Source organism: Mycteria americana, chromosome 11, assembly GCF_035582795.1.
Source record: "Mycteria americana isolate JAX WOST 10 ecotype Jacksonville Zoo and Gardens chromosome 11, USCA_MyAme_1.0, whole genome shotgun sequence".
NCBI lineage: Eukaryota > Metazoa > Chordata > Aves > Ciconiiformes > Ciconiidae > Mycteria > Mycteria americana.
In genome coordinates this window covers 16,808,675-16,836,674 of record NC_134375.1, presented here as the reverse complement: position 1 = coordinate 16,836,674, position 28,000 = coordinate 16,808,675, and the positions used below count along the sequence as shown (strand labels likewise).

Here is a 28,000-nt window from a genome sequence, read left to right as displayed (position 1 = left end):
AGCGGGGCGGCCGCTCGCACAGCCCGGCCATGCCACCCCCGGCCAATGTGGGGCGAGCCCCCGGCCCGCCGGACGGCGGCTGGGGCTGGGTGGTGGTCTTCGGCGCTTTCGTTTCTATTGGCTTTGCGTACGCTTTCCCCAAAGGCATAGCCATCTTCTTCAAAGAAATCCAGGATTTCTTTGGCACGTCCTATAGTGAGATCGCGTGGGTGTCCTCGATCATGTTGGCCACGACGTATGGTGCAGGTGAGTAAACCTGCACCAGCCCCTGCGGCGCGGTGTGTTGTAAAAGCAGACGTGAGCCAGAAATCTCCGCTCCGGGCTAGCGTACAGGGAAAGCAGCAGTGTCCATCTGCACAGGCGCTATCAACAGGTTTATTTTCTGATGGTGTTTCCAATGTCGTTTAGGGAAAGAAGTCATATGTGGAGCCTAAAGGGGTGAAGGGGCAGTTTTTCGGAGGTGAATTGGTGTTGGGTGGGATTTTCAAACAGGCCTGGTGCCTTCCGAATTTGTCACTGGGTTCAGCAGGCATCTTTTGACCCCTCTGGGTGCCTTTGTGCATATGGGGAACTCCAAATATTTTTAAAAATGTGGTCTGTGACCAGTTTGGTGCTGACGTCCCCTTTATTTCCAGATGAATTTGCAGCACCTTTGCTGCTTTTCAAAGTAGGGCTCATTTCACTAATATGGGCGCTGTGTTACACAGAAGCCTTTATAAAGGGGTGCAGTATCCTCTGCGCACCAGAAGCTGAGCTGCGTGGTGTGTCCCATTGCTGCATCCCCTTCCCTGGCCACGCTGCCAGCTGCAGGCTGCATTGGGGGATTTCTCTGACGCCACAAACAAAACGTGGCCTTGGCCCTGTCACACAGCACCTCCGTCCCCCAAAGGCAGGCAGCGCCAGCCCTGCTCCTTGTATCTGAGTGGCCAGGGGACGGGCGAGCTGTTTTGAAGAGACACTGGCATCCTCCTGCCTCGCTTTGACACAAGTCGGTAACTTTGCACCCGAGGGTCTGTGAAGTACCAGCATGGGCCGGAGCTGGCGTGTTGCTGAGGTGGTGGTGCCCTATCCAGAAATCCGAAGACTACCTATGAAAGCTTTCCGTGGGCATCAGTGAAAAAGCCCTGAGAACAGGCTGATGTGAAATAGCTGGGTCTGGGTTTCAGCCAAAGGTGAGCGTGGAGTAGAGCAATAAACGAAGTAGCTGCTTGTTTATTGTGGCAGCTTATAATTACAGCAATGAAATTGCCACAGTCAATCATTCTTATCAGTTGCAAAACAGTGCATATAACTTTGCTCTTTTTTTATGATTTTGATACCTCTTTCATGACTCAATGAAAAACTTGGGCTGCCTTTGATTAAATCTGCAATGGGAGGTAGACAGGAACCACACTCCGTAATAGCAGGAAACTTCATCAATATTTATCCTGGCTATTAAAGCAATTCTGAAAATATTCTTTGTTTTTAAAAAGGGATTTTTTTTTCTTTAATAATGCACTGTAGTGCTTTTTGGAGAGTGCAGTTGGTAATGAAAGTAAAGATGCTCTGTAAAGGTTTGTAAAGTGGAAGCGATGCTTGAATCAGAGCCTATTGTAATCCACTCTGTTGTAACCCACTGCAAAGGCTTGGTCCCATGCAGAGTAGCTCTGCAAGGGCTGAGTTCCTATTTGAGAACCCACAAATGGAGCACTTCGAGGGCAAAACACAAGCAGTGATTTAGAAAGAGAAATCCTCCGCTTAAGCCAGTGCCGTTGTCCCAGGCCACCCCCTTGGCTTCCCTGATGGGATCCTGAGCCCGAGCTCTGGGGAGTGCTGCAGCTTTGGGATAGATTTTCACTGGGGCTTGTTATTACAGAGAAAAGCACTGTTGCCTCAGCCCCAGCAATATAAATAAGCAGTCTGCAGTGAAAAGGAAACAGTCGGGCTCTGTATAGGCTGAACAGGAGCAAGTGGGTTGCGGTGGGGCAGAGAAACACTGCCATGGGGAGGCAGGCGAAAGGACCGCTTGTCATTTAGATGCTGCTTAAATGCTGTTTTAAAGGGCTAGGGTAAATTATGTGGAATGTCTCTGAAGCTGGCAGGTGGGAAAAAAAGGAAAAGTAGGCAGCCCGTGCCTTTGGTGTGTTCAGTTGTCTACAGATGAGTGTCTAGGAAGCTGCATGGTTTGGAAGTCAAAGAGACATGGCTAATATTTGGTACCAAAATTATGCGAATGAGTGGAGGCTGCTGTAAATTTCATGGTCTGGTACTAAAATTAGGACATCACTTGTTGGGAAGGCTGTGGTTGGGGTTTTAGTATAGGCGAGTGTGCTAAATGTGTCCCATGGAGAGCAGGGACCGCTGCTCTCCCTGATGGCTGAGTCCCTAACACATTTCTCTCTGTCTTCCTGGTAGCTCAGGGCATCATGCAGTGCAAGCCTTCTTCCTGGGGAAATGCTGTTTCTTCCATTGCACTCAGTCCTGGGTAGATGTTAGCTGGGGCTCGAGGCACCATGATGATGTTCGTATGATTTCAACCACCATCATCCACAGTGAAGCAGTGGGAAACCCTGCTCTGCCATGGGGTGGGGGGAAACCTTGATGAAGCGGCCCCAAAAATCATGTCCCTTCTGCAGACTGCCATGTGCTGAAGCGATATCCCATCGCCTGTCCTGTAAAGCTGCAGTAAATGCACTGCAATAAAATGCGCTGTAGGTTGGGGGCTCCCTGGCTGCCTCTGTGGGTTGTTGCCAGCTCTGCTTTGTCTTCCAATAAAAACGTGTCCCACCACCCTCTGGTATGGAAGAGATGCTTCGTACCTGACCATGACTGAGCAAGAAACATGCTCTGCAGATTAACCCTGCACCTGGCAGCACCTGAAGTTGCTCACAGGGGTGTAGATGGGAGGTTTGAGCCTTTTGGGGTGCAGGTCACGGCCAACGAGCTGGCGCTGGAGCAGATGAAATGCTGCTCCAATCTCCTCTGCCTTCTCTCATCTGCAGACTTTCCAACCCACTTTCTTCTCTTTCTCTTGAAGTGTTCAAGCCAGTGCTGTGTGCTCTGTACTTGGGATGTTGTACTGGACTTTTATCCCAATTAACTGAGCGTCTCCTGCCTTTTTGCAAGGAGCTTTGACTTTATCCTCCCTTATGCAGTAATATGGGGGATGATACAACTGGGCACTGTTAGACTTAATTGCAGGCGATTGTACCTTTGTACCTTCCCACTTGCCTTGCAGTTTCTCAGAGTTATGTCCATTTAATAGTTCTCCCCTCCTCTGCTCTGCTCTTGAATAAGATCTATGTGCTTGTTTGATCATCCCTGTCTCTGCAGCGATCCAGGCTGAGACTGGCTCAGTGGCTGCAGACGGGGCTGCGGTGGGAGTTTGCAGAACATGGAGCAAATGAAACACACGTGCCCAAGAGTGTATTTAACGCATCTAATTTGATTGACTGGGCATTTAACACCAGAGCAGGTTTGACTTATGAACGACTTCAGTGATTTGGAAATTCTCATTAAAGGAACGGGGTGCCGGTTCCTGTGAGCTGCCGAAGCCTTGCTCTGCTGCGGTGCCTGTTAGAGCTGCTAGGATGCCTGTGCGGCAAAGTTTGATTTACTTTGCTGAAAAACTAGAAAATAGTTTAGCACTGGATTTTTGCTAATCTTTTCTGAAAAGAAGAAATTCTAAAAATGCCAAAGTAAGCTTTCAACATAGTCCCGAGTAACTAGTGGAGTTACTTATCCAGGTAATTATTGCCAGAGCTTGTCCATTCCTTCCCTTCCTTTCCCAAACCAGTGGAGAGGCAGAACTGTCACAGCCTGCACGGAGGTGCAGGGGTGGGTGGGCTACAACCACGCAGGAACAACGCTGGGTGCACTGAGCATCTCCTACGTGAGGTGTCAGGCCCTGTGTCCTGGGGGGCTGGAGGGGCCAAGTGGCGCGTTTGCTGGTGTCAGGTGTGGGCATCACAGCCACGAAAGGAAAGCCCCAAACTTATCTCACCTCCACCCCTTCTCCCTGCTCCAGCAGCAGTAAATGGCCACGATCTGGAAGGTGGCCACGTAGATCAAAAGCTTTCCTCAAGAGTGCGCAGGCTCTGCTGTCTGCTCAGTCGGCTTCCCCTGCTCAGGGAAAGGCTGTAGCGTTGCTGTCCCCTCCCCGGTGCTCTGCCACGTCTCCAGGCTGTGCCGTGGCTCTCGGAGCCAGGACTGAGGGCAGTGAGGCTGGCAGCCGAGCACGGGGATGTCCCACGCAAGGACTGACCCGGCCGCCCTGCTCGGCTCCCTCCGTCCCCGGGAGCTCAGGGCAGCTGTGCCGCCCGGCGCCTTGGCAGGGCGCGGAGGGTCTGATGCTCTCACTGACGACAGCTTTTGTTTGCAGACATCCGCAGGGGACAGTCCCTTGTTTCCTTGGCATGCTTGTTGGTGTGGGGACTTGTTTTTAGGCTGTGCTGCTTACTGTGTAACAGAGCTTATGTTTGCATTCCGTAAATAATGCAAATGAAGCGTATTTTCTGAAAATGCTCACATGAACTAACCCAAATCTTCGCTGGAGTAGCTCTGTTGACTTTGACAGCATGGATGCAGATTTACAGTGACCACCTGAGGCTTTGGCTAGTAGCACCAGAGCAGTGCCAGTTTTTCAGACTAAGACTGAAAAATCGGCAGCCGAGACTGTTTCTGCCCTTCAGTTTTTGCTTAATTCCCCTAGGAAGCTGTTTTATACCAGCCGAGGCTCTGGCAATATATATTGTAGAAGTTTTAATGTGTCTTATCACCCAGTTTCTTAATCTGAACTAGGTTGCAGAAAACAATTCTGTCACTGTAATACAAGTAGTAAAACAGATTAGTGTGCAGTAAAGTGGATAGCCTGGACTTTTATGGTAGGGTACTTGTAGTTCTTGCCAGTGCTCATGTTCAGCAACTCCATGTTTCCAGTTGCGGAGGGCAAACCGGGAGGTTAGTGACTGAGGAGCACAAGGGAACATTGCTTTTCTCTGACCAAATCCTGCAGGGTGAAACCCTGTCAATCTGATAAAGAAGGATTTCTGTTTTGCAATGTTTCTACTTTTTTTTCTGGTCATGGGTGAAGAGCTCATTCCTTACCCCAAATGAGAAAAGTGTTACAGAGGAGAGCCTTTGCCAGTTGTAAAGAAAAGGAACCAGGATCTGTCCGTGAGGCACCAGGGGAGATGCCACCATCCTTCCCTAAAGGTTTCTTCAGCTGCAGCTCAGCTCCCAGGTATCAGGCTCTGGGGGTGACAAGGACACACCAACATTGTCAAAATGTGGGGCATCGTTGTGTGCAGCACCCATCGTGCTGCTGCGTGTCCTTGGCAGGGTTTCCTTTTGCAAACTGCCTCCTTGGACTTTGCCATGCCAACACAAGACCAAGGCTCCCAAGGTCTTGCCTCATGGGTAGGGATGGGTTTTGTTCAAGGAGACAATCTTAAACATTATAATTGCAAAAACAAAAGCCTTTGGCCTTCACGTCTCCTGACTTGCGCCGTGTGCCTGCATCGCGTTCACAATACCAAACTGAGCTGCCCTTTTCCCATTTTTAAGGGTGACACATTTCAAGCTAAGCCACCAATGAGTCCCCAGGGATAACCATTACCCAGGGAAAGCAGGAGGCAGTTGAGCTCCCAGGAAAGAAAAGATAAGCAGTATTAATTTGCTAGTAATTTAGTTGCCCTATTCAGCATCGGGGGAAGCAGCCAAACATTCTAAAAATAAGAAATACTGATGCTGCTAATTGAATAGCAACAATGTTCTTGTAGCTGTTACGGTCTCCTCTAGGGCTATAAGAGAGCTAAGGGTCATGGGAAGAAGTAATGTCTTATTATAGCCAACTGTTAGAGTTTGAACAATGAGCTGGCTTTCTGGCACGTGGGCCAAAATAGAGAGAATAATTGAATACCTAGGACAGTATCTGCATTTTCAGTTTTTTTTATGGTCACTGTGTGGCCAAAATGCTCCGTTCATCATTGTAATGAAATAACAGAAGTCACCTGAGTGAAACTCAGAGACCACATCCTGACACAGCCATTTCAGCTGATAAGCTTGAATAGCTGGGGCTAGAGCAGGAGACATCTGACCTTTTGTTCTCCCTCATTTTGAAGAATCTCACTCTTTCTTTTGCAGTTGCTGTGCAGCTGAGCCTTGCACATGTTTGTGTACAGTTTGTAGATGTAAATATGTGCTGCTTCTGTTGCCCCTTAATACATAAAAAGCTAAGTTGCATCAGGACCATACATTGTTTTTATTCGGTACGTAGTGCAGTGGAGTCCTGGTCTCAGTCTGGCTGTACGCTGCTGTAATACTCCCTGCAAAATCTCCAGGGTGCTGTTCTTACAGATCCAAATTTCTATTAAAATTAGGGAATCACCTTCCGCCTATTTCGCAAAGACAGGAGCAGAGAACCACCTTTTGCAAACACAAGAAAAATGAGAGCGTTTCTGAAGTAAAAGCCTTATCCTGAAGCCAGCCAGTGTTTATTACTCTTGTTATTTATTATTTATTGTTTTGTAATTGGATGAAATATCTGAAGATTTAATTCTGGAGATGCTCCACAACTGAGTCTATTCTCCAAAGAAACTTTCTCCCAGAGCTTGTCACTGCTTAATAGAGCATCTGCTAAAGCAGCAAGGAAGAGATTGGGAAGTTGAAAGTCGACCATTGACCTTGAACATTTAATCCAAAATTTTATAGCTGTATTTTATTACACTGCTAGCATGATAAATTGCAGTGACAGGTTTAGAAAGCACCTTACAACATGCAGTGGCGTAAAGCTATATTAATAATGAGTTTGATTCTGCAGTTTTTAACTTAATCAAAACTGCCAATGTTCTTTTCTGGTCTGGTCCAAACTTCATCAAAACCTTCTCTGCCTCCAGAAGACCTCACCCAGGGATTCTCCACCTGTCCCAAGTGCTTACAAATAGTTATGAAGTACCACGGCACTAAAAGGAGAAACTGAGGCACAGAAAGGGAAACATGTTTTTTTTCCAAGGACAAGCAGCAAGCGGGTAACAGAGTCCAGGCCAGGCAAGTCCATGCCAGGAGGCATGGAGTCCATGCCAACAGAGTCCATGCCAGGAGGTGCAAGCTCTCTGCAAGCCAGTTTTGGCTCAGACATTGCCTGATGGACCACAAGTGCCAGGGCAGGATGTGCCCTGCCTGGTGGAGGCTTTACCTGCTAAAAGCTCGGTGATGGGGGTGCCTGGCAAAATTGTGCATTGCCCAGCATTTTGCAGTAGATGTTCTGTGTGTGGAGTCCCAAACAGCTGGGCAAGGGAAGAGCTGTTTGCATGAGAGCAGGTTGCCTGTGTGGAGCATTCTACGGGGCTGTTGTCCGGTTTAAGAAATAATCTCTGCAAGGCACGTGTCCTTTTGCAGATACTGAGCTCACATGCTGTTGCTACTGTTTTCATCCCGTGCTGCTGAGAAATGAGCTGCTGCAGCACGTGCTGGGGCTTTTTCTTGTTCATTAAGAAACCCAGAGCCCTAAGCCTGCCAGTTCCCACACGAGTGGCTTCAATCCTAAAAACCAAAGGGATTATCCTTGTGCGTTATGCTTGGGTCGTTGCACTAGGGGCTTCCCATCATTTTCTGTAACTTGGGCTTAGCAGAGAAATAAAAGGGTCAGTACCTGGGCACGGTTTGCATTTGGAGATGCTCAGCCCGTACGGAGGCAGTACGGATCTGCGGTGCGCAGCCGGCTGCTCGCTGGTCTTTCCAGGAAAGCCAGCACCTGTGTCCTCTGGGTCCTGTGTTGTGTCTGACCACCCCGTGGGATGCCTCAGTTACCTGAGGGTGTCCAAAATGACACGAGCACCTCCTTCATCAGCCCCTAGCACTGAGCAAGGCTTACGAGAGGGGAGAGGGAGAGGAGGGGAGGACAGGCGATACTTGCAGTAAGGTATCATGCATCAGCTCTCTCTACTTCATAGAATCATAGAGTCATAGAATAGTTTGGGTTGGAAGGGACCTTTACAGGTCAACTAGTCCAACCCCCCTGCAATGAGCAGGGACATCTTCCACTAGATCAGGTTGCTCAAAGCCCCATCCAACCTGGCCTTGGATGTTTCCAGGGATGAGGCATCTACCACCTCTCTGGGCAACATGTTGCAGTGTTTCACCACCCTCATCGTAAAAAATTTCTTCCTTATATCAAGTCTAAATCTACTGTCTTTTAGTTTAAAACCATTACCCCTTGTCTTATCACAACAGGCCCTACTAAAAAGTCTGTCCCCAGACTTATGTGCTTACAGCGTTGGTTCAACAAAAATTCTCAAGCTAGGATTTCCCTGGGTACGTGATTTTCCACCTGGATCTTTTGCGTAGGCTGAAACAAAAGGAATATTTCTGTTTATCCATGATGGATATCCGGCGTCCTGCCATCGTGGCCCAAACCCAGGCAGGTGCTCCCTGTGTACCCACAGCTCAGCTGCCCAGTGCTGGACTTCATCCTTTTGCATATTGTCACCACCTCTTGGAGTCCCACGAAGGGTCAGCCAGCCTCCCCGTGTCATTGAAACATGAGGTCTTCCCATGCTGGGGCAATCCCTGAGGTGGCAGCACCATTACGATCGTGGATTTTGTTAAGAAAGACAGGTGAGGAATGATTTGATTTCTGTAATGGATGGTGCTGGAGATTCATGTACTTCTCCTGACTCTCAGAGAGCACTCAAGCCCTGCAAGGTCACCACGTATGTGCTTATATTTTTTATTTTTTTAAATAGCCCTGTTCTACTTAAGAGCAATAATAGCACTATAGGTTTAGGTGAAATATTTCTGTGTTCGTGGACTTGGTCACAAAGCTTTATCATTTTGCCCTTCATTGGAGCTAGCAAGGGCACCAGGCAGCAGTAATAGAGATGTGATAGACTTAATAAAAACTGAGATTAATAAGAACTAGGAAGAAGAAAGCAAAGAGTTTTGGTTGGGGGGTTGTTAATGCTTTGCAAGCAGGTGTTAAGCCCAGGAGTAAGCTATAATCTACTCCCCCAAGTGAAGTTCAAACATGTGAAAGCTTCTTCCCCCGGTCCTCCTTCCAGGAGGTGGTCAAAGCCCTTTGGAGAGCAGGGCCAGGTAGGGGCCAATTTGCTTGTGTGTTAAGACCGGTAACAAAGAGCTGCTGATCTCAGGGAATAGGTGTTTCAGCTGCGTAGGGAACACATGTTCTGCAGCTGGGCTTCAAATGATGGAAGGGATAAAAGTCTGTGGTCCTGCCAAAGCAAAAGGTTAGCTAAAAAAATCGTGGGAAAGAAATTCAAGAAACGTGAAGTTGTGACCTTCTGAAGGTCAGTGGCTGTGATCTGCTGTGTGGGTGAGATCCAAACCAGCAGCCCCGGGAAACCACTGAGTGCAGGCAGCTGCGTGCTCGGCACCTGCGACACCATCCCCTTGCAAGAGCGGTTATTTAATTTCTTAAATATGAAGTGACACGAAGGACCTTGGCTCCAGCCCCAATTTTGGATCTGTTGGCCTGTGGCTTCTCTGTGTGCCGCAGGAGCAGCGCGTGTCAGCTGTGTAATCTGGAAATTGAAGTGCCGAAGCACTGATCAGATAAGATTGCTGGATAAGGAAGAGGACGCTTTGTCTTTCTGAAGCTTGGACCTTGTCTGCTTTGTTTTTCTTCTTTTTTTAACATCAGGATGCTGCTATGGCAAATGCATGCATTTCTGATGGGAGGTCAGGGTCCCTGGCTTCCCAAGGACATGCCTGGTGGGTGCAAGGGAGAGAGGGCTGCCGGGGCTTGGTTTCTGCACCAGATCATTACAACCACTGCCTTCTCAGCTGGGTACGGTGCCAGTCCTGCCCGGGAGACCCAGAACCACAGAGCCTGGACTGACCAGCTTGATGACCAAGTACCATGTGTCCAGGCAGTCTCTCCCATGCTTAGCTTATGCATCTCACAGGGGTTGTGCTGAAACTGCAGCCATTGCCCCCTTTAATGTACAGAACATTTTCCTCACCTACGAGAAAGAAAGAGAGGCAGCTTCTGGTGACTGGTGAGCTGTTGGAGCTGCTATTGCGTATGCTGGACTTCAGCCTCCTTATTTAACAATGATTATGTGCAGTGCAAAGTGATACTAACAGAAGGCATCAGAGAAGTTTAGGGATGGACAGGCCTTTGGAAGCTGCCCATTGGGGTCTGGCAGAGGGGTATTTGGTACCACGGCTGTCACCTGGGGCATTTGCTTGCTGCCGCTTGTCCTCCAGCACTGGTGTGCATGGCTCACCTGCCTCCAGCAGCACTGCCTGAGGAAGAACCAGTTGTGTGTGGGCTCCTCAGCCACTGCGGGTGCAAACCAAACCATCTGAACCCAGCAGCTGAGACTATTAATATGCTGTATTATTACCAGGTACCAGCAATTCTTCTCTGGTGGTCTGGAGCAGGCATGTGCAGGGCTCATTTAACATGGCTCAGCTGGTGAGCAGCACTTCTCCAAGCCCTGGTGACAAACACTTAGGAGCATGAGCCACCCAGGCCCTGGACCTTGGACTTCTCTTCTAGCAAGGCAAAAGACTCAAAAGCTGCAGGTTTTAACCCTCTCAACCCTTTCCCCCTGCCTTTGCGACTGTGCCCCGTGTTTTCTGAGGCCACCTCCCTTTTGGGCTGTGCATCGTTACTGGGTGCTGATTGCTGATGCTGATCCCCTCTGCCTCGGGGGGCTGGTGGATTCTGGCAGCGTGTTAATAACGCAGGGGCACTTGCTTTCATTTGCGGGGTACTGAGGAGGTTGCTTTGTTACAATGGGCTGGTACCCTGGTGGATAAATTACGAGGCCAAAGGCAGCGTCGTTATTCCACTGAGGGAGTGAGATTATTACTGAGGAAATTGCAGGCCTGCTCTTGTCGTTGTTTTACTACTAGTGTAATAATAGACTTTGTTTTATTAGTATAAATTATTTCCCCCCCTTTCCTCCCAGCTGAGTACTCTCTGCTCCTTCTTACATCCCCAGTGACTCCACATAGTCAACGCCAGTCATGTCGTGCTGAGTTCCTTAGTATTATCTGTGTTTTCACAGCAGTTTGGAAAATATTAACTGTCTGGGCAGTTCTTTTGGTGCTGACCAATGTCCCTGTACAGTAACAGCTCTTTAGAGCTGCTTGTCACTGCAGAAAAGTGGGAAAAGCTGAGCTGCATGTTGCAGCCCCAGCGACGGGGGCACTGGTGGTCCCAAATCTGCCAGCACTGGGGTCCATGCAGTGGACTATTTTAAAGTGTTGCTATTTTATCATCGGCATGGCCATCAAATGGTCTTACCAGCAGGCATAATGATGTTTGCAATGGCTCTGTGCCACTTTACACTGTCAGAAGGTCGGTCTTGTGAAACCTGGAAAAAACCCACGTTGCATGGAGGCCTCTGGGTTACGGGGTCTGTCTTTCAGGGTCTCAGCTCTTAGCTGCTTGTCTGAGAGCCCTGCACAGAAATATTTCAGCAGAAATTCATCCAAGCCAGGTTCCACTGAAAAGGGGGAAAACTGTTTCTGTTAGTATTAGGTTAAGTTAAAAAAAAGGACAACCCAAACTTTACAAATACAGGATATATATATGGTCAGAGGTATGGGAGAGAAGAATGTTTTAGTCTTTTCAAAAAATACATTGGTGTTTTGCACCAACACTAGAATTTTTGCAGCTCATAAAGAATTCATAAGGTTTATTGAGGAAAACAGAAAGGCAATTCAGGTGTCTATTTTTTGAGCACTGTCATACTTGCAAGAGTTTAAGCCAGTCTGGATTGATATTTCTTGTTAAATGCCAACTCTGTGTTATGATCCTGTCTGGATCATAGTTCAGCAGCTCAAAAAGAATAAATGACAAGATGGCCTGGCTTTGTGGAGAAGAAGAGAGGAGAGTCCAGGGTATTTTGCATTTTCTTTATGGTTTTACAATCTCCTCTTCAGGGTCCTTTTCACTTCTGCAAACACAAAACTCAAGGTGAAAAGTAATTGGACAAGCTAACAAATGAGTTAGGGCTTGCTTTATTTCCCACCGGCGAGTTCCTGTGTTTTGCTTGCCACCAAGATCAGCTTCTTTGACGTGGCCTTTCATGTACCAGCTAACAACGAATGGAAATCTGCCACAGGTAAGAGAAAAGAGAGGCTTTATACAGGACAGGCACTAAACCAGCATGATTTATATGGGCTGAGGATAGTGCTTTACATTACATCAGTCTTCCAGGAGCGCCATGATCCCAGCAGCATCTTTAGGGGATATTTGGTGTGAACCATTGCTCTCTAGGCTGCAGAGTTTTACTGCATGCAGAACCCCCTTTATATACACCCTGCTCCGCAAGGGCTTGGGGTGTAAAACAAGGCATTTCTGAGCAGGCTTTCCTTGCTTTTACCCAGGGGATGATGGTAGCTCCACTGGAGACTGTGTCCCCCAGCAGTGCCCTGGGAGCCAGGGGAGGTGCAGAGCCCCAGGCACAGCTCTGAGCGAAGCCAGCAGCAGGAGGAGGCTCAGCATCCCCCTGTGCCCTCCGCTGTCCGTGTCATCCCCTTGAGATGGACGATAAATGATCATCGTGGCTGGAAGTTCATCGGGAGGGAGGAAGACACTTGCTGGGTTGTGGAAGGGGCTGCCTTGTTTCCTAAGGCTGGGTGGGTGGAAATGCCATCCCTTCCTGCAGCGAAGCATCGGCACTCCTGTGTTGTCAGCCTCGTCCTTGTAATGTATTGGAGCGGAAGGGGTTGATTACATTTTACTTCTAATTTCCTCATTAGAAGTTGCGATGCTGCCATGGTGGTGGGGGTGTGGGGACAGCGCTGGCTGGGTGACACCAGCGCTGGCTGGGTGACACTAGCCCTGGCTGCTCTGGTCCCTGAGAAGCCATGCACGGGGGACACGCTCAGCAGCTGAGATGGCTTTTGCTCCTCGCCATGACTTTTAAGGGACTCTGGCAGCATTCACGTGGCTGCTTCTGCAAGGTCAAGCCACGTAAATGGCAGCTTGCTTAGAGCTCTGCCAGCTGTTTCTCTTGCCCTGTCCTCACCTGACTCTGTAAATTGAGAGGGAAACCCCACCCCAACTCCTGTTAGCTTCTCCTGCTGTCAGCTCACAGGAAGGAAGGATAATTTAGTTTGGATGCCAGGACAGGGAGCCTGTGGTTCCTGCAAGTTTGACCAGGCAGGTATTAGCAAGTAAAGGTGCCTTGGGATCTCAGCTGCACACGTTACCATAATTGGTTTCTGTGTGGTAATATATAGTATCTTTATTCTTCTCATGCAGGCTGAATAACTGGTAAATGACGGGTCCCGCTTTTCAATTCCACCATGTCTCCAGGGGCTGTCACACTTTTAATTTTTGCAATAGCTGCAAGCAAAGCAGTAATCGTGTTTCCTATTTCCCACAACTGTGGTGCTGGCTTTGTTGTTCCCTCTTCTTAATTCCTCTGCCCTGACTTCAGCTATTCGATGTTTTTTGAAGCTCCCCAGAATGCTGCTGTTAAAGTTATCAAATCCGTGATGGCTAATCAGCCCCCTGTGAGAAATACAGTACGGGTGGCACGTGGCAGAGCTGGGCAGGAGAGGTGCATTTAGATCTGTTGGGTGTGATGCTGATCACTGAAGACATCTGGGCAGGCTGAAGGTGTACACGTCTGTGCTTTGTACGCCTGCCCAAATTGGCAGGGTTTGCGTGCTGAAGTGTGCACAGCTATGTGACATATTGCGTGCGCTGGTTTCTGCCGAGAGATGGGACAGGTTTTGAAAGGCTGCTCCATTAAAGCCTATGGACGTTTCTGTAGGTCCAGGTGACTTAAGTGGAAGTAATTTTGGGGATGTGATTTTGCATTTGCTTCAGTGCATTTGAAAGGTCTGCTCAGGACTATTACAAAACCTTTGCCCTGTCAGGGAAGTTTGGTTTCCAAACTGTTTGAGGCCTTGGGTTGGATTCTCTGGTGTCTCGTAAAGCTGATGCTTTCCCTGCAGGTTGAGTGCTCATCATGGCCTTCACTGTGGATTCTCCAGTGGCTGGAAAAGTTTAGTCCGGATGCTTTGCTCCTGTTTTCTGCTCTAACTGGCTGCACTTAGTATCTTAGAGGTCTCCGACACTCAGTCCTATGTGGGTGAGGCTGGTCAGGGAGATCAAATGCTGTCACTCACAAGTGCGTGCTGTGATCCTGTACGCTGCTTTAGCAAAGCAGGCTCACAGGGCCTGGGCTTAAGGTTTCAGGCTGCGAAGGAGAAAGGCTTACGTTGCTTCTGAAGTTCGTCACAGTTCCCTGTGAGCTCAGCCCAGCCCAGGCAGATAACAACTTTGAGACCACAGCTCTCCCACCCGGACTGGCAAACAAGTGGGACTGATTATCCCCCTGTAAAACTGGTAATGCTGGTTATAGCAGATGAAGGCTGTTTGTTGAAGGTCACACAGACCTGCTATAAAGCATTGCTGTGGGATCACGCAAGACAAGAACAGGGAGCAGTTGTGGTCTCATGGCTTAATAAATGATGGCTGGGAAGCTGGGATGTGGTTGAGGACGCTGCACCTTCATGGAGGGTGCCCCCGGGGCACAGGAAGGGTGCTCTCATTTGTAAAGCCAGTGGTTGGGATACAAACTTTTGTTTTCATCTGCTCCAGCCTCTAGCCCAGGTTGTCCCCGTAGCCGGGAAGCAGAGCAGAATGTGTCCCACCCTCAGCCCCTTCCAGTTCAACATCTGCTGTCATGGTCCAAACCCATCCTTACTGGTGGGTGAAGCCAATACGACAGCTTATGGACTGGAGTGAGGGCGACGTGGATCCATATTCTCCTTCTCCTGAGGTGGATGCTGCAAGAGTGGGACCTAAGTAAGCATTTTGTTTTACTTCTCATAGCAGGGGCTTCTCTCCCCAGGAATTGCCCTGAATCAGAGCAGGAGAGGGGCCTTAGCAGAAATCTTGTGGGCTTTAAATGCTCTGCTCCATGGTACAACATCCTGTAGTTTTAGGGCTAATGTGAAAGCCCCCTTCCAGCGGGAGGGGTAATTGAAACTGCATTTTCTTAGTTGAGTAATTAGATTGATTGTGGAGAAATGCGGACATGTGGAAAATTGAAAAATGGAAGAGTTGTGTACCCTTAGGCTGCAGAGGAATGTGTTGGTGCCTTTCCGAGGAACTATTGAATTACAGGATCTATTGAATTACAGGACACGCTGGGACCAGATCAAGCGTGATGCAAGTCCAAGCCCTGACCAGGGGAAACTCAGTGAGAAAGGGGTCCCTTTCCTGCTGTGCTGATCTGACATACATATCTCTTTCCCCAGAACTTCTCATTGAATTTTGTAGTGCTCTGTGAAGCAAAAGGATTCATGCATGTGAATCCAGTTGCAGGATTAGGAGAAAAAACTCTTCACGTAATTATACACTCACAGAAATTTTAATTGGATGGTGCATTCAATGGGACCAGCTCGCAGATCACGCAATTACAGGGACTCTGTTAAGACTGTGCTTGTGTGTATTTCATTTATGAGTGTTTTGATCTTAGACATCTAGTGGAAAGTATTTTACATGTTCCAGATGTAACACTGGGTGTCATTCCCTAGATTAAACCAGTCATACCTACTGGTTTTTATTCTTGCACATTATAACAGCTGAGAACTTGTTTGGACGCTGTCAGCCATGCTGAGGGGATATTGGGGTTTTTGGGTCCGGCTCCTGCGCTCAAGTGTGCCATGGTTTGCAGGGTCTGGAAAGAGCTCTGGCACTATTTCTGGCTGAGATTAGTTAAGCAAAGGTAAATATCCTACCAAATGGCTCTGCGGTGAGGTAGATCCCACAGTCAAACTCTTCAGAGGTGCCTGCAAGCTTAGAATACCCGTTTCCAGTAATCTCTGTGTGGACGGTGTGGGCTGTTTGTAACAGCGGGAATGAAGGCAAACAGGCACACTGGGCTCCGAAACACCATTGCTGTGTGCTGAGTAACACCAGAAATAGTCAGGTAAGATAAGATACCAAATGCTGCCTGTATCCCCCTGCCTTATTTCCAGCATCATTTTTGCAGCATTTTGCTTCAGGGTTTTTTGAGTAATACAGAATCTTTTTCTTACACCTCATAGCTTGACTTCTGGACCACTCTTTCCTGCTAGGTTTGCTTTCTCTAGTTCTGACTTCTCAGCCTGATCTAACTTCAGCGTTGGCTTTGCTTTGAGCAAGAGGTTGGTCCTGAGACCTTCAAAGTCCCTCCAACATATATTATTCTGTGATTCTGATTTTTACTGGTCCTCCAGCTAGTTGAAAGTACTATACAAAAGATCCCCTTTCGTTCCTTCTCCACCCAAAGCTGCTGGCATGTTTCATTTCCTCAGATTTCAGTGCTTCCTTTTAGCGTGCACAGTCTTTGTTAAGGCATTTCCCTCTTTCATAATTTTGCACTTTCCTGAACCACCTCTTTACATAAATGCAAGACCAAACTGGTTCTTTTGAGCTCCGGCTAATCCATCATCCCAAACTTTTCTACCTACATAGACTGCTATTAAGATTTAATTAACAACTGTTCTGCTGAAGCTTCAGTCCTAGTCAGTAGTATCAGAATTGCATTAAATAGAGGCATTAAAAATGCAACAGTATGCATGATATCAGCCTCGTAATATGAACCACTGCTTTGTGCGTAATGTTTAGCATCATAATGAATCAGGAAGCTCCTGTGTTGGGGTCATGTGTTCACCTGACTTGTTATTGCCATTTGCCTTCTCTGATGACATGTTGAAGTCCTGGGGACAGGAGCTGTCACTGACTACACAGCCACTGTGTGGCATGGGACATGCTGCCATCTCCACACAGTGTGGATTATCTTCCTCTCTTTTTCCATTTTCCTCCTGAAGTCACCGTAGAAGCTGTCAGCAGCACCTCAGGGGCACTGATATTGCAGAGTTTTACCTGCTTTGTGTCAAACATGCCCTTCTGTCAGAAGATACCTACCTCATGGACCACTTTGCACTCTTTCCCCAGGTCCCATTAGCAGTATTTTAGTAAACCGCTATGGCAGCCGACCTGTGGTTATATTCGGAGGCCTGCTGTGTGGCATTGGGATGGTCTCAGCCGCCTTCTGCACCAGCATCCTGCAGCTCTACATCTGCGTGGGCTTCATTACAGGTAAGGAGAAAACATCCCCTTTCCACCCGCACTTGAGGTTCACTTCTGATGGCTTGGGGCATCCACACTGGGGCGCCTCAGCCAAACGCAATGGGAAGCTGGTGAGATAAAAAGCTGGTGGGACAACGGCCCTCGCTTAACTGCACCCGATGAACTTTAGCAAAGAGCATATCCCCACTAAGCGCTGTGTTCCTGGCTGAACATCGCGTGCGGGATCTTAGCAAGGGATGTGCTCTTTGCAGATGAGTGCTCTCGGCCAGAGGCGATGGTGAGGATGGCCATCAGTGCCCTCAGCTCCCACTGAAGCGAACGCAGGTTGACCGCGCTCTGCCCTGGGCAAGGCAAGCCCTTTGAGACAAGTGCGACTATGAAGAAAGCACCTGTGTTCCTATATTACTGTGCGTTATCTTCTCTCTATGAGATATATGAAATCAGATTTCAAGGGTTTGCTTTAATTTACTTGCCCTTTGCCTGCTTGTGAGGTTAGGAGGTCCTTTATCTGAAAATAATAACTACTGGAGTTGATTGAAAATATGCAATATTCTCCCTATTGAGAAAAAAATAAAACTATATTTCCTTATTGAAGTTACAATTTGAATTGTCTGTATTGAAATATGAATTTCCATATTGGAAACTCAAACAGGAGAAGGCATAGGCTTGGTCCAGCTTCTTTAAAGCCTGCAGGTGCTGGGTTATTGCTTTTAAAGGTAGATGGATTGGAGTTCTCTACCTGTGTGAGTATAGATGCTTAATTGTAAGCATTTTTGTTTGACTATTTTGGCTAAGGTACAGCCAACATTTCTTCCAGTGCAGCTAGGACATCTGCCTGAAAACATGACACTATGAGTTCAAAATCGGCTTTTGAGGTTGCAAGGTGTATGTTTTAATGAATGTTCCCTATCTCTCTGCAGCCACATTAAGTGTTGCTGCTTTCTGAACATGAGAAGTGCGAGCTCAACATTTAAAATCAATAAAACCAGCCACTAGCAAAGTAAATTGGGACAGAAAGTTTGTCACCCTGTTCTCCTACACCAATATTGCTTTATTAAATCTGTACAGTAGTGAATAAATCCCCATGTAGGACTCCTTCTCTTAAACCTTACTCTTTCTAAGGAGAGTCACTGTAGTTAGATGAAACTGTGTTGTTACTGAATGAATAAATCTTGCAGATTCCTTGAAAGAGATTCCAGAAACAAAGCAATGAGAAATAAAAATAACCAATGTCTCCCATGGATAAATTCAATATTTATCGATGCATGAGCTTGCATCATTCCCTACTCAACAAATGTCCTCTAGCAAGTTGACTAACGCTGGATTAGCACATGGAAACCATAAATCCTTTGCTAAAAATATATGCATTTTGGTGAGCAGAAGGACTCGGGCAAGGAACAGTGCTGTAGGAAGGTACCAACTCCTATTTTCAAAGGTACTTGTCTAAAAATGTGCCAGGAGGGAATTTTGTGCCTAACCTCAATGGGCCTAGGATTTATGAAGACCCTGCTCTTTTTTGGTCCCTGAATATCTTTGCAAATCTGGTCTGTTGCCCACCCCAGAGAGCTGATAGTACGAGCTGTGCTCAATGCATGTATGTAACCCTCATGCCAGCAACAGGGTACAGGGACAAACTGCCCCCGTATCTCCTCGTCTTTAATGCTGTGATGTTTCCTCAGAGCAAAGCACATTTTTTGTGGTGTACGTCTTTTCCTCCTGCTTGCTGAATGAGGGCAGCTATATGGATGAGGTCTTAGCTAATAACCCATCATTTCCAGGCACGGGGTGTGTGCTGGGGAAGGAATATTAATTTGACAGAGGAGCGAAGATGCTTGTAATCCTGCTAACATGCTTGATGCCTCTAATTACGCTTGCAGTGCTTTCGCTGGTCAGGCCTAACATGGAAGCATTCAAGGGCAATTATGAAGCTGCCTGCTCATCATGCGGCTGAGACAGCGTTACTGTACGAGGAGAGAGACTTCTGTAAAGGCGATTTGCAATGGCTGTAAAGCAACCTGTAAACATCACTCTCTTTCTAGCCTCCTTCCTACTAGCCTGAAAAGGAAACAGACTGACGTAAAAGACCGTGTTCATGTAATTTGCAGGGATGGAGATAAAAACAAGGTAGTTGGTACTAGGAGGTCCCTGCTACAGTCCTGTGCCTCTGGCATATTAATAGAAATCTCTTCAGAGGAGCAGAGTGGGAAGTATCTGTTTACAGTGGAGGGATTAGACACGGCAATCTCAGTTGCTTTCTTGATTAGGTCTTCTTCCATTTGCATGCAGAGCAGGGGCTGGGCTCCGCAGTCAGAGGCAGCTCTGAAGCAGCTCTGTCCTTGATGGCACCGAGCTGTGGGCTGCGTGAGGCACCTTGCATACGCTGTAAAACCCATGTTCTCTTCCTCATTTGTTTCCTTATAGTGCTTAGAAAAAGAAATGGGGTTTGCAAGCTGTCGACCTGGGTAGATGCCAGCCTGGATGCATTAAACAGGTGTTTAGGCATGCACCCTCTTCTTCAAGTCTCAGGTAGTAGCAGCAAATTTCAAAGCTAAATGCAAGGCAATAACGACTGGTCAGAGTTTAGTTCAAGCTGTACCAATTAGACCGCCACGAAATAAAATGGGATCTAGGGTGAAGCATGTTGACTAATGAGACTGGAGTCTTTGCCTCAGCTGTTAATGTTGAGCATTGAAATACCTGGTAGGATCTTCCCTTGCTAATAAAGTAAGAACAAGATCAATAGCTACACAGCTCACTCCTGAAGCACGACTTATTTCCTTCTAATATGAGGGAGATGTGCTTCATCTGGGGAAGGATGCTCCCTCTGGCACGGGCTTGCTTCTGTTGATGCAACACCACCGATAGGCCTCTCTGTCATACCCTTGGGGAGAAAATGTGGTTATTTGAGTAACAATTTCAGCCATGGAAAAACTGCTGTAGTTCCTGAAAACTGAAATAAAATGGATATAAATATTTCCAACTAAAGCCAGCCAAAAGGTTAAAGTAAATTGAAATTCCAGTCAGTCAATTTGAAACTCTCCAAATTTAATTAATGGGAAGAGCATGAGGTAATATCAAATTAGATTTGTCTGACTGGCAAATTAATGTTCACATAATAAAAAATCTGAGTTGATTATTGGTTAAGTGGGTAGCTGGCATCCAGTCTGATTTTCCTTCTGCACATGACATGTGGTAGGTCCCTACCAAAAATGATTCTGTGGAAATGATGGTTCAATTTCTGCCCTTACCCACCAGCCTGGGAACTACAGAGTTAAAGCAAACTCTAATCCACTGTGTTGCATCTTCTCAAAGAAGATGCATTCCTGTGTCTGAGCACCGTCCAGGATGTTCTCTAACCAAGGCTGTGTTTTGCCTCCGTAGTTCTCAGGTCAGCCCTCTCACGGCATGAATTTGGCTCCTTATGCATTACGAGCAGGCTGTACTTCCCAAAGACTTGCCCTACCAAATATGTGGACTATCTAGAAAAGTTCATACTGAGAATGTGTGAGTGTAATAGTGAGAGTAATTTTAATATGTTCCCATTTCAATTTATTTTAATGTTGTAAGCTTCCAAGTAATTAAAAAAAAAAGAATCTTATACTTGGCAAAAATCATAATTTTGTGTAACCATTCAAACTGAAGCTATCCAACATCAGTTGAATTCTGTTGCATCAGTTGGATTCTACTCTATCAGCGAGTAATGATAGTGTTCATTAGTTAATTTTGAGGACCTTGACCTTTCTAAATTATCTCTGTAAAGCAATATGCCTAATTATGTACTGCACAGTTAAACAAACTAATTATATAGACTAATGAACAAGAAAAAATTTGCATGACCCTATTTTCAGGATTCATGTTCTCTGGTATCATCACTTCAAGGATTACATTTCTGCTTTGTTCTAATGTGGTTCATTCTTTCTTGGATGATAGGGTGGAAAATATGTGGCATGATTTTTAAATGTAATTTTGATAGAGTTCTGAAAATTTAAATTTTTAAGGAAATACTGCACGTCACAGAAATGTTTGAAAAGAAGAGACTATTATATGCTAGTGCTCTCAAACAGAACCACAGAAAGTTGAGACCATCACAGCATTTAGTATGTGCCTTCAGATTTCACTTGTGCAAGAGAAGCTGGCTAACTGAATTAGCAATGCAGATTTATAATACCATTTATATATCTAAATGCAATAAAAATAAATTTTAATTAAAAGAAACACTCTAGGGTCCTGTTTAATTAGCATCCTCACTAGCTGTTTTGCTGTGTACTTGCAGACCTCTTAATCTTTTGCATCAGACCTGAATTGCTCACACCACCAAATTAGTAGCGGCTGAGATGGGTGATGTTATTTTCTGTGGAGGTCTGTCTGCCCAGCAGCAGTGTTGGGCGCCCACCACCCATGGAAGTGGTTGCCAGCCCCAGCTGCATGTGAAAAAGATGTGCTTTGGTGGTTAGCACTGTCCAAGCCAGAATAACCTTCCTCAAACTGGGAGTTGTAATTTTTTTTTAATAGATCCATCCTTTCCTCCAACAAGGCTGCTGTGTCTGGACAAAACCAGCCAGCATTCACTGAGGGTATAGTTTCAATTTATTCTGAAGCAAACTCTTTGTGCTAGGCTTGCCACCCAAGAGATTTGCAGTTCAAAAGGAAGGGGCGTTCTCTGACTGAAAGAAAGGATCTTTCTGGGGTCTGGTTACCCAAATGCGGCAGCCAGAAGCTTAGGGATATCTTGAGCAAAGTTTGCATCCATGTTGAAGAGCCACCAGTGGACCAATTGTCCATGAATTTGCTGAAAACAATGAGCTGAGGATAAATGGGTCTCAAATCTTCCTTTGTGTGTCTCAATTATTTTTCTCTGTTCCAGGATTCGGCCTTGCTCTCAACCTCCAGCCATCAGTGATAATCATAGGGAAATACTTTTTAAAGAGGAGACCCATTGCGAATGGCCTTGCTATGGCGGGGAGCCCCGTGATGCTGTGCACCCTGGCTCCTCTCAACCAGTTCCTTTTTGACAATTTTGGCTGGAGGGGCAGCTTTTTAATTCTTGGGGCAATTTTATTAAACTGCTGTGTGGCAGGAGCCCTCTTCAGACCCATCGGGGCAGCCACAGCATTAGTCAAAACCCAGGCGATTGAGGAAGGGAAAGATGCTCTCAAAGACGAGGTCACTAAGGATCCCATGGAAATGAGTAGTCCCATGAACGTCCCCATGGAGACCAAAATGGAAGAGGAAGGAGGAAAGGACTGTTGTGAAAAAATCAATCAGTACCTTGATTTTTCCCTCTTTAAGCACAGAGGGTTCTTGATTTACCTGATCGGAAATGTGCTCATGTTCTTGGGATTTTTTGCCCCCATTGTTTTTCTGGCACCCTATGCAAAGCACATCGGCATTGATGAATATTCAGCTGCTTTCCTCCTTTCGATCCTTGCTATCGTGGATATGATTGCCCGACCTACCACTGGCATCATTGCAAACAGCAAGTGGGTGAGGCCGCGGATTCAGTACTTTTTCAGCTTCGCCATTGCTTTCAACGGCACCTGCCACCTTCTGTGCCCGCTGGCTTCCGGCTACACGGGGCTTGTTGTCTACTCCGTCTTTTTTGGCTTGGCCTTTGGCATGGTTTGTGCCATGCTCTTTGAAACGCTCATGGACCTCGTGGGAGCCACCCGGTTCACAAGTGCTGTTGGCCTAGTCACCATTGTGGAGTGCTGCACGATATTGCTGGGACCGCCTATTGGAGGTGAGTGTATTTTCTTCCTCTGCTTCCACTGGGTTGTCGCTTATATTTAGACTCTTGCAAGCACAGTTTGTAAGAAGTGATTCTAAATGTGTTTTCTCTCCTTCCCACCCCCAGTTTTTCCACTACTAATTGGACAGGGAAGGCAGGTCCTAGGTATCTCCTCCAGCATTTCCTCTTTGCTCCTTTCTGTGTAGTCCTCTGGTTGAAGTCAGCAGTTTGGAGAGTGATCTGTCAGTCCCTGCTCCCTTCAAACACTTGAACTGAACTTGCAGTGTGGGACTTCCTGCAACACCAAGAACCTTGCACTTCAGACAACTCCTCTTGGAGACTCCTGTTGCAAAAGGCTGGAGTCCACCACAGTTTAAGCACAGTAAAACACAACAGTTCTATGAAGTCCTCTTGTTGACTCAGATCTAAGCCTTGCTATTTGTCTCTAAGGCTCTGAGTACTTCCACTTATGGATTTCAGTCATCTTAGTGCATCTGATAGTTTTAAGGCTGTTTGGAAAATAAAAAAAGGTTTATTTTGGATGGCAAGGTTTGAAATATCAAAAGGCAGAGACCCTCAAAGGCCCATGCTGACAATATTGAACCTCCAGCAGGACTTACAGTCATCTGAAGATAAGTGGGAGCAGTGATCTCCTGTGATTTTAACAGCCTGAACTTCTTTCCCTCTATAGCATGTGCTCACTTCTTTTTCTACAAGGAACACGGTATAGGGACATGGGGACATGGGGACATTAGGGACATGGTATAGTGGTGGTCTTGGTAGTGTTAGGTTTACACTTGGACTCGATGATCTTAAAGGTCTTTTCCAACCTATACAATTCTGTGATTCTGTGATTCTGTAACACACCATGTCTGGAAAACACCATGTTTGAGTCTGGCTTCTGGCTCAAGTACAGCCCTTATCAAGTCTGAGTTGGCTATGAATTGAATGACTTTATAGGTGACATCCTCTCAGTGTATAGATACCATCCTATCTATGTTCCCTGTCTTGCAATTTGCATTTCACCTGTATGCAAGCTTGAATAACTGGTTTGGAAACTGGTCACCTTTAAGTATGCTAAAATGTTTAATTAGGTTGTGTATGCTGTCTGTATTTGGATGTATAAAAGTTAAGCTCTGCTAATTCTTTTGATATGGCAGTATCATAATAAATTTAAAGAATGCACAGAAAGAAGGCAGTTTAAACCCATTTCCTGGATTCAAAACTGAGATCTGGCTAATACTCTGTACTACACATCTTGCAGAGCCATTTAATTCTTCATATTACTATGTAGCTCATACAGTGTGACAGAAGCAGCTGTATCCTCTTGCTGTCTTAGAGATTCATTATTTAATTAATGACAAACAAAAGAAAATACAATTTTAAAATGACCGTTTTCTGAATTATATAATTTTCTGTGTGGAAGATTAAGTTAATGACTAGAGACTGCTAATGAGGCTAAAACAGTTCTATGTAATAATCAGTAATATTAGTTTTGTAAGGTTTTCCCCACCATTTTAATAAGCAGCAAATTTATTGGTTCTTTGGCATTTTAATAACCTACTGCAGGGTTCTGCTTTAATGAACTAAGTAAATTGTTCCCAGTGTGTTTTATGGCTTTATCTTATTCTCAAAGGAAAAGAGGCAAGACTACCCTACTGTTGAATTTTCCAATACTCTACTCATTAAAACTCTCATTGAAACCTATTTAGGAGACCTCTAGGTCATCCTGATTAGCAGAAAAGGAAAAATTGTTGCAATTAGCATTTAGTTGATGTTTTACCAGTAACACAAAAAACACAGTGCATTGGAAATGGTGTACCAAGACATCTAGGAATGATTCAGGAAGAACTGTTGACCAAAACCAGTTAAAAATTACTATTTTTGTGATCAAGAAATCTATTTAGTGGCCGTAAAATCCCTTGTTAGTGTAATGCGGTGGGATGATTAATCATCAGCTTTTCAGCGTTAGGGGTCAGTCAGGAAGTAATTAAAGGTCCCTCTTTTTAAGGAGGAGAACACATTCCAAAAAGTCAGAGAGCTAATGGATGATGGGCCAGTTTCAAGGAGGACTATCTGTACTGGGCCAGGTTAGGAGTGGGTCTTACTTTAATTAGGATTTGGGATGTTAAGAATGGTCTGTGTTGTGCCAGTAAATGGGAATTAATGCTCAGGATCATAATCCCAATAAGATTTGCATTACATTTTGACATAATGGAGAACACTGACATTTCAATTAAGCCGTCTCCCTTCAATTACTCTGTAACTCCGTAGCAGAGGCATTAACCTTTGAGAGGAACCTGTCATATTTGTCTTGGCATTGAAATTATCTGACATTGACAGCATCATCTTTGCTTTCCCTGGAACTAATGTTTTCCAGTTCCACGCAGTGCCCTTTCATCTTTAGATCAGAAGTACAAATGCAGAAAGGGCAGCTGTGGCCAAAAGCTGAGTCCCTTCTAATGCTGGTGAATGACCCGTGGTGGAATAAATTGGAGGGTCTTTGTCAAGAGTCTGAGACGAGACCCAGTGGCCAGGTGCCATCTCACGAAGGTTTTCCCGAAAGCTGCTGCTTTTTTTGGCAGCCTGAGGACTACCAAGTCAAATGGACATCCTTGTAGGTGATCATTGGAGTCAATAGAAAGACTGTCTGCAGACTCGTGATCAGAGGTCTTAGTTTCTGCATGCAAAAAATAGGTGTGCCAGAAAAGTCCAGACTTGGAAATGTAGGTTCTCTGTCCCCTTCTACTTAACTGTTCAAATTATTGGTAGTATTACCTGTATCAGTGTTAACTACCCACAGGCTATATAGTGGAACACGTGTGAAGTCTTTGCAAGATCAGAGTATTTATGGAAGAGATCAGAAGTCCAGAGAATGTCTTATTTTATCCTAAAGCCGCAAGGGTGTCCCTTTATATTTAGGATCTGAAAACACGATATTCTTGCCTTCATCTCTAAGTTTCTTTTTTTTTTTTTTTTAATATATGTTTTACAGGAACTCTTATTGATACCTTTGGGGACTATAAATATATGTTCATTAAATGTGGAGCTGTGATGGTCCTGGCAGGAACCTTCCTGTTCATCATGAATTATTATAATTATCGTATGCTTGCCAAGGAGGAGAAGGAAAGAAAGGCAAAAGAAGAGGACCCTAAATCTGTAAGGACAGAAAATGAAGGAGGAAATAACTGGAACAAAGAAACTGTACAGGATGGGCTTGAGCTGGAACCTTTGAGAGAGGAACAAGGACTAAAGAAGGAAGCAAATGGCACAAAGGAAGTTTAAACCTGTTCTCATGGGCTGAATGGGAAATTACTTCAGGGTTGCTTAAGTTGACACTAGCTGTGAAATCACACTAGGTTTTAAAATTTTGCCCTGTGCTGTGCCATGCACATCCCCTTCTTTGTTGTAGGAGAAGACTAGAACAGAAACAAGTCTAGTTTCTTATAAAGTGCTGGGACACACAGTGCAGTATCCATTTCCATACTAAAGGTCCTGCAACATTTTTCGTCAGATATTTCCCATTTCCCAGAGGGGCTGAGTAAGGGTGCAACTGACACCCCACTTTTGTTCTGTGTACTACAGCTCTACTCAGTGAAAAGGTCAATGGCCATCAGAGTCAATGCAGAGCCCTTCCAGCAGCCTGAACGGGCTTTGCATTGAGTACTGTGGTGGCTGGATCTTCTCACCATGTAGTCAAAACTCTGACTCTCTTTGACTGCAGTGTCAGAATTATCCCAGGGATTTGGTGCTGCATTCCACTGGCAGCTGCACTGACTTGCACCTCTGGCTCATGGAAATGTAAAATAGACCTTACACTCATCTTAAATACAACACGAGAGAGCTGCTTGAACAGAATGAGGGCAGTACATGCCTGTGTGTGAAGCGGCAGCGAGGCAGCCTGTCCTTGCGGCCAGAGCATGCTAGGAAGGAACTAACTTGGGGTGGCTCCTCATGGCTTGACCAGGGGCTTTCTCAGGGACCTCTGCATTTAGCAAAATGCCTTGAGAAAGGTGGCGTTATGCAGCACAGGGCTGACATGCTGCAGGAGTCTTTGTTCCAGGTCCTTTGTCTGTGTGGGGCAGAAACTTAGTCTTAAAGGGCTTAAACTTTGATCTACATTCGAACAGTGCAAATTCTTTAAAATTTTCCCTAGGAGGTTACATAGTCCTTATTATCCAATATCTGAGTGCCTTACGGTTTTTAGCATGCTTTTTCTTTACAACACCCTGGTGAGGCAGTAAGTGTTGTTACTATTAATTGTATAAATGAGTAACTGAAGCACAGGGGTGCTATGGGCATCATTGCTTCAGTGAATAAAGCTTAGACATGCCATAGCTGAAATGGGAGCCACTGCCCTGAGTTAGGTGCCTGAAAGCCCTGCTGAGAACAGCTGTCCCCCTGCTAGAAAATAGGAAATACCATGGATAGCCGTGCATTAAACCACAGCCCTCTCTGCAGTATAGGCTGCTTACTTTGTGCTTCGTACTACTCAGGATTAATGATTTTAAACACTGTCTTAGAGCTGTGACCTTGTGCCATATTTTTTTAACCTGGTTAAGTTGCATCCATCCTGGAGGGAATCCAAACACAGCTGCCCCCCCTTGGTTGGGCTGCGTTAGGCACCTCCCTGTTGCTGGCACTGCAATGCCTGGTGGCCTGATGCGGAGCTGGAGCTGAGGCCGCGTAGGAGGCTCTCATCCAGTGGTGATAATTTTGAGCTGGGAAGATCTGGACTCTGACACCAAGCACTGATGTATTTTATAAGAAGCAGCTGTTGCCCAAGAGCCGTGGATGCTGACCATGGTAGTTGAATCATCAGCCTTTTGTGAATTTAGCTCCAAGTGATGATAAAGACAAGGACTTTTGAGGCAGATCACCCAAATCCAAAGCTAACACCAGTCCATAGGCTAGGTCTCCTCTTTCTTTGCTTCAGTGGCACCCTTATGTGATCAGATAAAAATTTTTTCATGACACTGTCACCGAAGAACTGTATTTAATTATCACTTGTATACACACTATGAAGAATGGCTTGTAAAAATATTTCCATAAATACACTATACTCTTAAATCTAGATCACTCATATGTTCTTGTACAAAACCTTTTCTGTGAAATCTTTTGTTCCAATAAAGAATAATGGTCTTTGGCCATTGACTTCAGCAGGACTTAAATTTTGTCCATATGTAGTATCTTGCATTTTCTCTGAAAAACAAAATCTA

At 45.9% G+C, this 28,000-nt stretch overlaps 1 protein-coding gene across 1 annotated transcript; it reads left to right on the top strand.

The window, feature by feature from the left end:
* On the top strand, nucleotides 1-28,000 carry LOC142415454 (monocarboxylate transporter 2-like). The gene is made up of 4 exons (XM_075513817.1): nucleotides 1-246; nucleotides 16,919-17,062; nucleotides 21,918-22,793; nucleotides 25,777-28,000. The coding sequence occupies exons 1-4, from the start codon at nucleotides 30-32 to the stop codon at nucleotides 26,064-26,066; spliced, it is 1,527 nt and encodes a 508-aa protein (XP_075369932.1). The 5' UTR covers nucleotides 1-29; the 3' UTR covers nucleotides 26,067-28,000.

What these genes read in the sequence shown, in the direction of transcription:
- LOC142415454 (XM_075513817.1), top strand. Translation starts at nt 30, where the DNA reads ATGCCACCCCCGGCCAATGTGGGGCGAGCCCCCGGCCCGCCGGACGGC. An exon ending in GGCCACGACGTATGGTGCAG is followed by an intron (nt 247 to 16,918) that starts GTGAGTAAACCT and finishes CTCTTTCCCCAG; the next exon opens with GTCCCATTAGCAGTATTTTA. An exon ending in CTGCGTGGGCTTCATTACAG is followed by an intron (nt 17,063 to 21,917) that starts GTAAGGAGAAAA and finishes TCTCTGTTCCAG; the next exon opens with GATTCGGCCTTGCTCTCAAC.